Source organism: Equus asinus, chromosome 12 (genome assembly GCF_041296235.1).
Source record: "Equus asinus isolate D_3611 breed Donkey chromosome 12, EquAss-T2T_v2, whole genome shotgun sequence".
NCBI classification, from domain to species: Eukaryota; Metazoa; Chordata; class Mammalia; order Perissodactyla; family Equidae; genus Equus; species Equus asinus.
In genome coordinates this window covers 65,814,527-65,829,336 of record NC_091801.1, presented here as the reverse complement: position 1 = coordinate 65,829,336, position 14,810 = coordinate 65,814,527, and the positions used below count along the sequence as shown (strand labels likewise).

General features: G+C 35.8%; 1 protein-coding gene across 1 annotated transcript in view; it reads right to left on the bottom strand.

The window, feature by feature from the left end:
* Positions 1–14,810, bottom strand: part of MTBP (MDM2 binding protein) — an 85,457-nt gene that overhangs the window by 32,472 nt on the left and 38,175 nt on the right. Inside the window, exons 12-15 of the mRNA XM_014855295.3 lie at positions 13,980–14,153; positions 12,414–12,521; positions 5,320–5,481; positions 358–475 (exon numbers count right to left, since the gene is read on the bottom strand). Coding sequence (XP_014710781.1) covers positions 358–475; positions 5,320–5,481; positions 12,414–12,521; positions 13,980–14,153 — 562 coding nt within the window. The remainder of the gene's footprint in view (positions 1–357; positions 476–5,319; positions 5,482–12,413; positions 12,522–13,979; positions 14,154–14,810) is intronic.

Genomic DNA, 14,810 nt, shown 5'->3' with positions numbered 1-14,810 from the left:
GAACAGTTTAAAGTGGCTCGGAGGAGAAGAGTACTATTACTTCATTTTTATGTGTTCCTGTATGGTTTATAAATTTTTCTTAGATATTCATATACTTGCATATATCTATGGAAGATGGTCTCCAAAGCCATCCACTCAAATATTAACTGTAATTATGCGAACCTGGAAAGTACAAGAAGAAGGGGAAGAAGAGCGTTTCCTCAACGTGCTGCTTCATAACGCTCTATCTGGCTGTCTACTTACAGCCAGCATACATTTCTTTTACATAAAACCATAAACTACTAACATCTCATAAACGCAATGTAAGAATTAAGAAAAAAAAGTTCATTGAAAAATACTGAGCTATTTGAATATTACCTCATTTTTTGTTTAGCTTTTTCAAAAGTTTCCAAATTTTGAAGAACATGCCTTTCTGGCCATTCCAGAGGATTGGTTTCCACTAGACTTGAAGAAACAGGTTCTACTGGACTGACGTCTAAAGAGAAAGAAACACATGTAAGTATCAAAAAGTATTAACATACTGAATTTCACTATTACAAATACACACATGTAGTGTGTGCATGCGTGCACATGTATGTATAAAGATACAGGCATGGTGGATTAAATGTACAATAACTTACCTCAGGCATTTATTAAGAATATCTCTGATGGCCTTAAGTGCGCAAAATGTCACAGAAAAGTTTTTTGAAAAGGAAAAAAAATCCATGTTAACCTTTATTTATTTTACTATCACTTCATAATAAAAGTTATGAGCTAGAATTTTGAAAATGAATTAGCACTGTGAGGACTCATGCAGAATAAAAGCATAACTGCTATTTTTTGTGAAGTTAGGAGGCAACTGTGTGGAGAATATATTGGCTATACTATGTGATTTTCCTAATACAAACAGGAATTACCACCACATCCAGAAAAATTCCTGTCTTTAAAAGAGATTGCCTCATTCTCAAAAGCATAATAATACAATAAATAACTTATGATGGTCTCAGGTAAAGGTTACTTTAGAAATAATTACATTATCTATTAATGTAAGATGCCTTAACATATACATCTTCAAGTAAATGACTAACATTAAGTGTTATTTTGCTACTAATAAATCTTATATGTAAGGGTTTAACTATCTTTCTAGGTAGCATGCTGTAACAAACTAACATTGAGATTGTTGATAACGCTGGTTCTCAACAAAAACATGAAGGGATAGCTTCCATTCTCATTATAAATTATGAGTACATCCAAACTGTTTTAGTACAGGCAAAATTACTAACAGTACGACTTTTCTGGAGTCCAAAATTATCTGGTTTTTAAAATTGTTTTGAACTATTACACACTGTTGAATAAACTGAATGAAAATTATTAAAAGTTAGCTGTTTGACTAACCATCAGCCCTGACAAAAATACCCATTTATATGTTAGGGTCTTACAAAATGATGATGATTTAATAAAGGGATTTTTAAACAACAAGAAAAATTAAACATAAATGAAAATAGAAGTCAACTGCAAGTTATTTTCTCTTTACTTATTAAAATATTTAGCCTTGAATATTTTAAAATATTTTTAATGCCAACATTGGATTGCCCCCACCAAACGTCTTCCAAATATACCACTCCCCACTTCTTAATAAGAGTGATGAAACACTGACAAAATGTAATGAGCTTTATAATGAAATAATCTGCTCTTTAATGTTGACATGGCTTTCCACGAGAAGTATAAAGAAAAAATTCATTAGCAGTTCTGAACAGTTGCATCATAAGTTCACCAAAGAATACAAGCCACATTAAATAAAAGTAAACATGAATAGTTCTTAAATATTACAATGTAATTATTAACTTTGACAATGAAACTCGCATAAATATAAATGACATCAGCTAAACATTAAGGAATGGATGGACAAACATTAATATGTACCATGTCTCTCTTTAATATATTTATTTATTTATTTACTTTTCCTTCTTCTCCCCAAAGCCCCCAGTACATAGTTGTGTACTGTAGTTGTGGGTCCTTCTAGTGGTGGCATGTGGTACGCTGCCTCAGCATGGCCTGATGAGTGGTGCCATGTCCTCGCCTAGGATCCGAACCCGTGAAACCCTGGGCCGCCAAAGCAGAGCACGTGCGCTTAACCACTCGGCCACGGGGCAGGCCCTATAATATTATTCTTACAGTAAAATAAACACAATATTTTATTTATGTGGCAGTCAAGACACTGGGCCATGCTGACAACCAAAAGCACAAAAAGGGCCTCTGAGAAATGAAGAACACTGCTTTTTTTAGAGAAGAAAGCATTTTACTTTATAAGAGAAACAAAGAAATGGAAGCAATACAACAGGGAAGTAGGGCCTCAAAACTGCCCAAAAAAATCATAAATCAGGGCAAACAAAAGGAAAATATTGCAGATGACAATATGTGATTAATGAATGTAGGTCATTATAGCCTCACATACCTAAATATGAATAAATCACAAAGAAAAGGTTATATTATAATTGGTATATTCTGTTTAATAAAGCAAGAATTATAAACACACACTAGAAGATTCTTATTAAAATGTTTGAAATACTAAGATTGTGATCTTACAGAATTACCTAGAAAACTCCTTCATGCAGTGTGTTTATGTGCCCCATGGTCCGGGTAAAGGAGACAGTTATTGTATTATGAGTTCAGATATCACACTTGGCATTGTGAAAGTCTTTAGCAATTGTGTGGCAAAGAGTAAATAAAATGATTAGATCAAGACATTTTCTCCATACTGACTTTCATCTGTTACACATGCTAGAGGTTTTATAAAAAAATAACTAGATCAATAATTCTAATGATTGTTAATAACTCCTAATGTGCATGGTTGCAAATAATGGGTCAGAATATGAAACGTGATTGACCTTCCCGCTTCTTCTGCTATGTAATTTGCATGTAGTTGTAGATGTATTTACTCAAACAAAAGCTACAAAGGATGTTAAAAAGCACAACTTCATTCTTAGGAGTCATGTTCAAACGTACAACCTGTCGATTTCAGTTCAGGTTCTGCAAATCTTCAGGGTTTCTTTCATTTCTTTTAACAATTATTTTGAGGGGACCTACTCCTATGTGCCAGATACAGCAAACAGGCATACCCCTTACCTTCAGAGAACATATGGCTGAGATAGAAGACAAATAGTTAACAGATAATTACATACATAGTACATAATTTAAACTGTGAGAAATAATTTGAAGAAAAACTATAGGGAACGAGTATAACAGGAATCAATTTAAACTTAGGAAGGATTGAGAAAGCCTTTTTGAGAAAGTGCTATTTAAATCAAGATCTGAAGAATGACTACCAGTTAACCAGGTAAAGAGTGGGAAAAAAGTATTCCAGAAAGAGGACACTACATGCGTAAAGTTCCTGAGGTGGAAAGGAATGTGACACGTTCAAGGAACGGAAAGACTCTGAGGTAACAAGGGAACAGCGAGGTGACACTAGAGGATGTCAGAATAAGCACAAGACCAGATATCATTTAGGGTCTTTACAAGCCATATTAAGGACAAGGCATTCTATGTACAATGGGAAGCAATCAAAAAGGTTTGAGCCAAGGAGCGACATAACCTGATTTATTTTAAGGTGAGCACTCCTGTAGTTAAGTGTGTTAACAATGTCCTAGAACTCGACTTTGTGCTGGTAACTGTAGGATACATTTCCATAAACTTATATAACAACCCTTGCAATTATTTCAGCCCTTCCTACCTTTCAGTTGTTACCTCCTACACAAATCCTCCCAGTCAGCCAACCTCTCTCTGGAGCTCAGTTTGCCCTTTTTCACCTCCTTGACTCTGGGTATGCTGCTTGCTCTACCTGGAGAATCCTATCTTCTCCTCTCGACCTAGACCCTACACATCTCTTAAAACCTACATCAAGCCCCTTGGCACCTAAAGAAAGGATTCTGTGATTATTCCACCTTAATTAGATTCCTCTCCTTTAAATTCATATTTATTTATTTAACCAACAAATATATAGCACTTACTTCATACCAGGCAACTTTCTAAGCAATTTACAAATAACTCATTTAATCCTCATAACAATCTATGCCATCCCTAATTTAAAGATGAAAAAACCCGAGGCTCAGAGAGGTTAGAAAACTTGCCCAAGGTCACACAGCAAGCAAGCTGCAGAGCTGGGATTCACCCTTGTTAGTCTTGCTCTAGAGCCCATGCTGTAAACAAGAAGCTATGCTCTCTCACTTATCTAACACACCCTCCATGCACAAGTAACCTTATACTTTCTCCAACATCTTTCAGATTATTCTGCACTGCTATTTAACTTTGGTACTAATATGTAACAATGATGATAATGATAATGCAAATGGCAGCTAACAATCTTTTAGCATTTATTATGTTCTAAGTGTTTTACATGCATCAACTCATTTAATCCTCAAAATAACCCTAGTAAGTGGGTAATATTATCCTCATTTTAAACATGAGGAAGCAGATGCATGGAACTTGCCCAAAGACATTCAGCCAGCAAGTGACAAAACTGAGATTTGAACCTGGCAGTCTAGCTCCAGAGCCTGGGTTTTTGAACATGGCACGATATGCTGTGTTTGTATTTTGCTTTCCAAATAGATTACAAGCCTACTGAAAGCCAAGGACCAAAATTTTACTTCTTTTGTACCTTCATGGTGTCAAACAGAGAAAAGGTACTGAACAAACATTCATTGGTCACTTTCTTATTAACCTATGGAATAAAAATGATTCTCACAGAATAAAAACAAAAATCATCCTGTACATTTAAAATGCCAGACAATCATAAAATGCTTTCTCGTTAGATCCTGAAAAGCTTCACACTATTCAAATTCACCACAAAAACAGAAAGAAATGCAAGTTAATATAGAAATGATTTCCTGCTTCTTCAGAGAAGTTTGGTGACCGTTCTTATATAATGAACAGCAAATGTGGAGCATCTCATTAGATGTAGTTTTAACTATATTAAATTTATTGTGTAGGTTCTACTTTTCTCACCTTATGAAAACATAACTTAATGGAAATGCACCCATTCCAGCAGATTAATAAAAGCAGCTAAGAGGGATCACCTTAAAATGCTTCTCCCTCTGTTCAAAAACAATTATACCAAACATGCTTAATGAAAGAAGCTATCAGAAAGTTTTTAATGTTTAAATGATGAAAAATACAGCTCATCATATATACATACACACTTGTATAAACAAATATATACATATCACTATTTAAATTTATAAGATACAACTTGATTTGATCACTACATTCTATTGGTTTTAATAATAAAGAACTGACATAAATGCCACACACACACAAATAAGTAATAATTAACAAAAAACTTACCATTTAACACATTCGAGGTTTTAATGTTGTCTGTCTTTATTAGAACTGTTTTAGGAGTAATAGCATCAAAATGATCTAAAAAGCGTTCCCTTGTGAGTAGTAATAAACTTTTGAGTTCATCAACAGAAACTACTTCGGGCTGTGTTGCCAACTTTTTCCTTTCTGTAAGACAACAAATTAGTATGATTAACCGTGTGACTGCTATTTTAAAGCCTCTCTAGAGCACATCTACTACTCTTTTATGGGAAATATTTTCAAAAGTAAAACAAGTGAACTTCTCCATTAAATCATCATGCCTGTGTAGGCCTGGTTTCATTTTCAATCCATTTGTAGGTAATAGTAGAATTTCCAGTTACATGAGATAAACAGAAATAGAGTCATTTGTTAACACCAAAAGAGATAAAGGGTAAAGGCAAGTTTACAAAAGTTTTCTGAAATATATTGCAGAGCATGAAGAGTGGCCTCCTGTTGGTGTTTATGTGAAAATCAAACCTCTAAGACTTTCAGTTAAATATAGTAGCTTGGTCACTTCCACCTATTTCTTCTCCTTCCCCAAAACTAGAATCACAGCATGGGAATAGGAAAGAACCACAAAAGAAAAAACAATAAATAATGACAGTTTTCAACAAATTTTGGAAGATGCTGGCGGAGTGGTAACTCAGCCGGCAGAACAGAGGGTCAACATGGGCGCTCAGAGGCACTCCGTGAGGTTTAGGCAAATGGTGGCGTCCTGGGCTAAACCAGGACGGGATGCGTGGATGTTTAGGGGGAGAGCAGTGAGAACTAAAGGGCCCCAACCCTCCCTCCAGCTCTCACACACTCTGCTCTCATTTTTTGGGTAGAAACTGAAGAGGAGTCTCCGACTATGGATTCAGGTACAGTGAAAGGTAGTATTGATGCTGGGGCTAAAACTAAGGGATTAAATAAGAATCTACATACTGAGAGGCTGGACTCCCAGCCCTGTAGCCAGAAAGTTAGCAGCTACAAAAGCCCGACTGCAAAGATTCAAGGATTCTCCTTTTGAAAAACTGAACTCCCCAGAGAAAAGAGCACAATACTGATATTGAAGTGGAGGTAGGGGTAGGAGCTCACAGCCAAAATGTTGAATTGTCACTCCATCACTCTACAGAGCAGACTGCCAGATATTATATCAGAGTGAGGCATATAAAACCTCCAATTTAAAACAGGACAGGGAGAAAGAATGACCAGACATTTAAGGAAAGGTGTTGCGGAGAGAGGGGACTCTGCGTTTCCATGGTCTTATGTTTATACACCTAAGGACTGTGACTCAGTAACACTTCCAGCTCCCCTCTCCCTCCCATTACTCACTGCCAATCTGCAGAAGAAGCTAGGCGTGCTCTGATCAGACCCTTTCTCTCCGACTGTCATCTGAGTTAGCACGTCCTCAGGATGCATGCCCTCTGTAATGTGGAAAGGGCCCTTTTACCCTCTGGGCTGATCTGTAGTTGTCTGGCTCTGATAGTCATTCAGGGGGTAGATTCAATTCTGGGTGTATTTTCAGAAAACTCTCCTGGACATAGTAATTTAAACTCCATCTGTGTGTTTCTTAGGTTTATTTCTCAATTAGTTCCAACTCTGGGAGGCGAAAGGAGTACTATTTATTAGGGCTCAATTTTAAAGAAGTTCAAGATGAACAAGAGGGACTAAAGTAAACAAAGAGAAAAAGGAGCTCAGCAGAAACAAAAACACTGCAGGGAAAGCTTGCTATAATTAATATTCTCAAAGAAATAAGAGAAGATACTATACCCATCAACAAGTACAGGATGCTTTGATAAAGGAATAATCAATGAACAAGAAAAGACTTTAAGCACAAGAGCTCAAACTTAAAATTCCATATGAGAGCTTACAATAAAATGCAAGATAGCCTGCAGAAACTGGAATAAAAAGATAACAATATAGAAATAGGAAAGAAAATTAGGCATTCTGTCCATGAAAGCCATAACATAATAAGAGCTCTAGAAAGAGAGAAAAGAGAAAATGGGAGAAAGGAAATTATTAGAGATAAGAAAAATTTTCAGACTTAAGGATGTGAATCTTCTATGGCAATGGCCCATCAAGTACACAGATCAAGAAATTTTGTGGGGTGGGGAAGGGAGGGATATACACACACTCTGATTCAGAGTAAAGCTTCCAGAGATAAAGCTTCTTGAGATAAAGTTTCCAGAGAGAGAGTAAAAACAAATAAATCAAAAATAGATCACTGCAAAGACTAAGAATAGTATTTGATTTCTCAAGAGGAGTAGAGCAATAGAGAAGACAATGAAACAATGTCTTCAAGATTCTGGGGGTAAATGATTTTCAACCTAGAGTTCTGTATGAATTATCAATCAAGAAAAGATATTTTCAGATATGCAAGAGCTCAAAAAATTTATGCCCCATGAACTTTTACTCAAGAAGCTACTGAAAAATACACTCCAACCAAACAAGGGAGTAATCCAAGAAAGAGGGGGTTGAGGGGTCTACAGAAAAGGAGATTCTAAAGCAAGGGAAGAAGGAAGAAAAGTTTCTAAGATGTCAGCAGGTTTAATAAGCAACTCGTCCATTATAGAGCAAACTATGAACCACTGGAAAAAAATTAAAAGAAATAAAAAGGAACTGCTGTGTCTGAACACACGATGAATTTAACGATAGGTGTGTGGCAGAAATGTTGGAGCCTTTGGAAAATCATGACAATATTTTGCCTGTAAAGAAGCGTGGGCAAACTTAAAATAGGTGATTATCAAGCATAAGACAAACAAAGCTTACACAGGAAAGGAGAGTTGGTCAACATATACTTTATGACTCAGTAGTAAACTTACTTACATAGTTATAATAATGTTAAAACTACCATTGATAACCAAAATTCATGACTTCCCTCTAAAGGGTGGAAAGGGAAAGTAAAGACGAGGTAAGCTAAGTCTTTATCTTCTGTAGTTAGATGTCAAGATAATGTCTGAAACTGGTAAATCAAGAAATAGCAGTGTACACATATTATTTAGAAAACTGGAGAAAATGTCAGGAAAATCAGCTGGGAGAGCTGAGGATAGCTGCCTATGGACCGAGACTGAAAGATGGGGAGGAGAGAGTAGGGTACTGCTGTTCTCCATTTTAACTTTTTTAGTACCACTTGGATTTTTAAATTATACCCATGTATTACTTGAATAAAAATATTTCATTTTTAAAATACTTCTTGACCAATAACATTTTCTTCCATAATAAAATAGTAAACTCTAAATTCAGAGAATTCAATTCAACAGACATTTACTGAGTATGTGCTGCCTGCAAAGCACTGTGCTGTGCCCTCAGACACAGAGGATTAAAGCACCTTATATGACACCACCTGAGGTTGGGACATAAATAATACAAGGGAGGAGGCTGAGAAGGAAGTAGCCAGTCTCGAGGTATACTGTAGAACACCAGATTTACGATACACACCTCTGGAAAATCCCACCCCCCCAGTGTGGATATTGGTAGGGTCGTTCCAGTTCTGATCCAAGATAAGTGACACACAGTTTTTGCAGTCAAGAACATTCGTAATGGTAAAGTAAGAGTTGTAATATATGCTGCTTTGACTACATCTTGGTGAGAAAATAAAAAGCAATGAAGCTGTACAGTCTGCTGGGAGCTATTCTAAAACGAAGAGTTATCAACGGTTTGCTTTCATCTGAAAGATGCACAATAAATAGTGTGCTTCAGAAATTAGCTCTACATTTTTATTAACATTAAAAATATACTTAAATTATAAACCTGACCTAAGCTTATTAAAACTGTCAATTATATTACAACATTGGGCAATTTGGAGAGCAGGGTAGGAGTTCCTATTGACCTTGATAACTGAGAAATAGAGAAAACAGGAAGTTTAATAGTGTTATGAGCAAGATAATTCACTTAGGTGAAAAATAATCTACACAAATGAATCTGCACACAAGTGGCAGCTAAAGATTTGAGAGAAAAACATTGGACTAAAGTCTAAAAATGAATCAGCAAAAGAATACTATTCCTAAACAACCTAGTAATAACTAAGGATTTCTTAAAGAAAAATATAGAGTAGGGTATCTAAAAGTATCAGCAGATTGAGCATCAATCAGTTTTCTACTGGGTTCTATAAATTTAAAAAAAGATGAGGGAACTCAGAGTAGGGACCAGAATACTGGAGCAAAATGACAATACTGCTGTTTTGGTGTTTGTTTTGCATTAAACTGAACAGTCTTTTACTTAAAAATTGTTCAGCATTCTTTTTTTTTTGAGGAAGATTAGCCCTGAGTTAACATCTGCTACCAATCTCCTCTTTTTGCTGAGGAAGACTGGCCCTGAGCTAACATCCGTGCCCATCTTCCTCTACCTTATATGAGGGACAGCTGCCACAGCATGGCTTGCCAAGCAGTGCCATGTTCGCACCCAGGATCCAAACTGGTGAACCCCGGGGCCGCCAAAGTGGAACGTGTGAACTTAACTGCCGCACCACCAGGCCAGCCCCCTGTTCAGCATTCTTAAACATTTTCTTTAAAAATCAGTGAAGCAAGATATTTAATATTTCCAAATACAAAAAGTTATAAATTCCAAAAAAATCAAATAAAATATAAATTATAAAATTTAAACATCATTCTAATACAATAGTATTCGATATAATTTTAAAAAATAAATAAAATTAATGAAAATAAATTATTTAAAAAAATTAAACCCTAGCAGAAATTTTACTTGATTTTTGTTATTTTTCAAAACAAAGTGCCTCAATAATGTGAGTACATTCTTATGCAAACTCTTCCAGTTGCTCTTATTCAGTACTAGTCAGAGAAATAGCGGTGAAATAAAAATAAGTTTACTCCATGTCTTGTTGGTAATTTTGAAAAAAATATTTTTTGAACAACTTTTTGTTTTTCAGCAAAAACTATAATCCTTGTATTGATACTGAATTGTTTATTTTTTCCCAAAGAAAGCTGTTCCCATTACATTATTTAATTTTCATCATGTATAAATTAACCACAATCAATTTAAATACTTTCATATTCATATTTCACTTCTTTGAAAAATCACTGAATTGGACACAGACATTCTTACACTGGAAACTTCATTTTGCTGTCTTTTCCTCTGTCTTTTGAGATACAGGGATTCTGAACAGATGCATCTTTATCCCCCAATTTTTAATCCAGATTTAACTTTCCGGGTAGAGAAGAGACTGGTTCAGCAAGTATCTCCAGCATAAATGGATTAACCGGAGCATTAATTTTAATCAAGATTTAATGCTTCAAACTGCAAATTGGCCATTTCATGGAGACGCCTAGAGCTACTAGTCCTAAGGCTTCCTTCAGCCTCCGGCCCGCTGCTTGCCCTTGCTGTTTGCCCAGTGCTGTGGCATCCTTCCAGCTGCTGCCTGTGTTACAGCTCAGCTGCTGGTGCTTCTTGCTTTTCAGCGTTTATTTAGCACTTCCATCCCCCCTCCCCCAGTAGAGCTTCCAGTCACACCTATAAGCTGCAAGGTAGTTAAAGCTGTCAGTATTTCCCTGCCTGACCAAGCAGGAGGGATGGCCCTACCGGGGTCAACTCTTTTCACCCAAAGGAGAGAGGCACCAGCTTCAGAGAGCTGCCTGTTCTTCCACTCTGACAGTTTTTCTGGTCGGAAGGGTAAGAAAGAGGTGAAGATGAAAGAGAGGGGAGGTGTTGAAAGAACTGAGTTATAAAGTGCTGCAGGAAGCTTATGGCAAAGAATCAGGGCCTGCAGAAGGGTTTAGCAGGGACAGAACAAAGTCAAGAAGTGAATAATACTGCTGATTGATGTTTGAAACACAGGTTTTCCACCTACAAAAATACTAGTATTTCAGTATTTATTTTTCTTGGTGTTAACATGTACTGTTTTTCGTTGAAAATGATTTGCCTTTTTAATTATATTTTTCTTGAGCTAATATCATTTTCCTAGTTAAAAAAAAATCATGGGCCCAGCCCAGTGGCACAGGAGTTAAGTTTGAACTTTCCGCTTTGGCGGCCCAGGGTTCACCAGTTTGGATCCTGGGTGCAGACCTATGCACTGCTTGTCAAGCCATGCTGTGGTAGGCATCCCACATATAAAGTAGAGGAAGATGGGCACAGATGTTAGCTCAGGGCCAGTCTTCCTCAGCAAAAAGAGGAGGATTGGCAGCAGATGTTAACTCAGGGGTAACTTCCTCAAAAAAGAAAAGAAAAAAAAAAATCAATGGTAGGAGGAGTTCAACACAACACAATTACTCTGCCTTTCCATAACTGAAAAAGTAGGTACTTCTTACATGAATAATTGAAACCTAGTATTTTAAAATTATTTTCCATTGAAGAAAACAGGTACTGAATTCAAGATATTTTTAAAATTTTTTTAAAGAATGATAGCTTTTATTTTATAACGTATCTACTTAATTCTAATATTTTTTTCTCTATGCAACTAATGAGACCTCAATCTGAATCAATTTCTTAGAAATTCTATACAAATTAGCTTAAAATAAGTTCGTATTAGGTACTAATGAATAGCTATTTATAAAAAATATTTTAAGACTGATAACCAAGTTAACATATAGTAAAAGAGGAAAAATTCTAAATTATAATCCTTGAGAAAGTGTTCATTTCTAGAATAAGGAAAAATCCTTAATGCCAACTTCATGCAGTATGTGAAATGTACTTAGTTATTATTGATGGTCACGTTTTAACCTAAGAATCAATGCTCAAGTTAACATATTAATTTCTCTGGACTTGCACTTTCTTCTATTTGCAGTTTCTATCCTCCTGTTATAGCTAAAAATGTGTAAGGAGAAATTTTATAAAGAATATTAGCCAGAATAAAACCTAGGTATCTTTTCTAGCATACAATTAAAAACAATGAAATACAACATTTTCCTGGAGAAGTATTTTTATAAAAGGTCAACAGCAATGCACAAATAAATAAGAATATTCTCCCTGATGGAAAAAAAGTTGCAGACCTTTTTTACTCTTTATCACCTCTATCGAGAATAGTTCTACAAATGAGTATCATACCCAAAAGACAACATGTTTAAAAAGTGTGAAAATAACCATGCATTATGTCTGAACAAGTCAACATTCTTACAGTAGAATGAAATGTACAAATTGTTACTTACTCAGACATTCTTTCAAAGCCAAAGCTTGAACATTAGCTAACTGTTTCTCTCTCTGTATAAGTTGCTCCCCAGAAAAATGTGGAAGTGGCAAGAAGTCAAAAGGAAAGCCTGAGAAACAGAAAAAAGTCAATATTAAAGATGTTTTATGACAACAATTAAAATTCAGTTCCTAGGAAATGTTATTATATAATTTTTTTAAAAGTCAATTATTCATTTCTTGATCTTCCATATTTCAAAATAAATAATAATTAAGCTGCAGAAAATAACCATACTAAATTATTTTGCATTTTAAACATTGACCTGCTTCTAAAATTGAAGGAATTTAGGTAGCAGAGTAGACTTCCCTCCATCGCATTTTCTTCTCAGGCTGAGCGATTGAAACTCCTACACAAGATACAGATGGAGTACGGTAGCTAGTCTCTAAAGATGGCCTCCCAGTGAACCACACCTCCTGCTATTCACCCGTTATGTAGTCCTTACATGATAAACCCAGACCCTATGAAATCAATAAGGTACGGTGAAAGTGATATGAATGACTTCTAGGCTAGGTCACAGAAAACCTTGAGGCTTCTTAGAACAAATGGTCTAAGAGATGCTAGTGACCATATAAGAAATCAGACTACCCTGAGATTATGATGTTGTGAAGAAGCCCAAGTTGGCCATGAAAAAAGGGCACTTGAAGAGAAAGACAGCTCTCATCTGTTCCAGCTATCGTAACCCAGGAGCCAAACATGTGGGTGAAGAGGCCATCTGCTAAACATTAAGTCCTGTTAAGTCTTCAAATGACTAGAGCCCCAGCTGTGTGACTGCAGTTGTATGTGGGACTTCAAAATAGAAACATGCAGCTAAGCCCAGGCAACCCACAGGACTATGAGACATAATAATAAACAGTCAGTCGTTTTTAAGCTGAATTTGCAGTGGCTTATCACACAATGATAAATAACTAAAACACAGAGCTTGGAGATAAAAGAAAAGATAAGCAATAAAATAGAATAAGATTCTTGAGAGAAAGTAAATGAAAGTGAGAAATAAATTATAGAAAAATAATATATGTTGAAACTGGAAAATACTAAAAATTCCTATTTGGAATTGAAGGCTGACCTACCAAATTTTACTAGGTATAATGCAAAAGGGATTCATTCTCTACACTCTAAATTGTTTAAATATGTTATGTTTAAAATAAAATGTAGGGCCAGCCCTAGTGGCCTAGTGGTTAAGTTTGGCATGCTCCACTTTAGCAGCCCAGGATTGGTTCCTGGGAGTGGACCTACACCACTCCTGTCAGTGGCCATGCTGTCGCAGCGGCTCACATAGAAAAAGAGGAAGATTGGCAACAGATGCTAGCTCAGGGCGAATCTTCCTCAGCAAAAAAGAGGAAGATTGCAATAGATGTTAGCTCAGGGCATGCAGAAAAAAACACAAACAAAACCCAAAACACATAAAATAAAAGGTAAATTTACTGAAAGTAAAATGGAGTTTGGGGAAAATAAATTCATTAAAAACTGGAAAGTTAACTACATATACAAATAAACGTAAAAATATCTTCTACGTAAAGTTAACACTTACTCAATTTGATTTCTTCTGTTTTTGATTTCATCTTTCCATGAATTAAATTGAGTGCAAATGAGCCATTGATCTGGTTGGCTGAGTGAATCAGTGTGGCTTTACATTTTCTATTGCCATTACCTTGTAACAAGAGATAATAGCTAGAACGCTCTCCTTTCACTTCAACATCTGGAACTAAACAAAAACGATTATCTCAAGTAGGTGAAAATTCAGCATGCAACATGGCAGAATCATACATTTGACGCATAGGATATAATGACATTTCTATGTTATTTTAAGACAAGCTGTTACCCAATACATTTGGGGCTAGTAGTTGTTCATTTAACTGAGAAAGCTGCTAAAGCAGAGAATCATAACAAAAATGATACTTACAAAGCATAAACATTTTACTTTAATGTTGAGTTTTACCTTTAAATTAAAACTATGTGTATTCATTCATTAACTTTTGACGTTGCTCACTGGAGTTTCAGGATATCTTTCTTATATAACCGCACCCATAATGTATCAACTACAATTTCCAGCTTCTATTTCTTTAAAGTGGAATAAACTGACCCCAGCAAGCACACACAACTCAACTGCTGGGAGCAGAAGCGTAGAGATCTACTTAAGAGTAGCTTTTTGCAGTGGGCCTCCATATGTATTTTACAGAGGAAATGGAGAGCATTCATTAATCTGGCATGCCAGTTACATGAAGGTCAGTTAAGACAGCTTCTAGCATATTTCAAAAACAAATGAAGTGCGGGTTATAGTGAAGGCTGAAGAAAAACTGTGAAGCCTTTGAAACTAAAAATAGAAGCAGAGTCCTTTGTGTTGAAGATGGTGAATTGGACA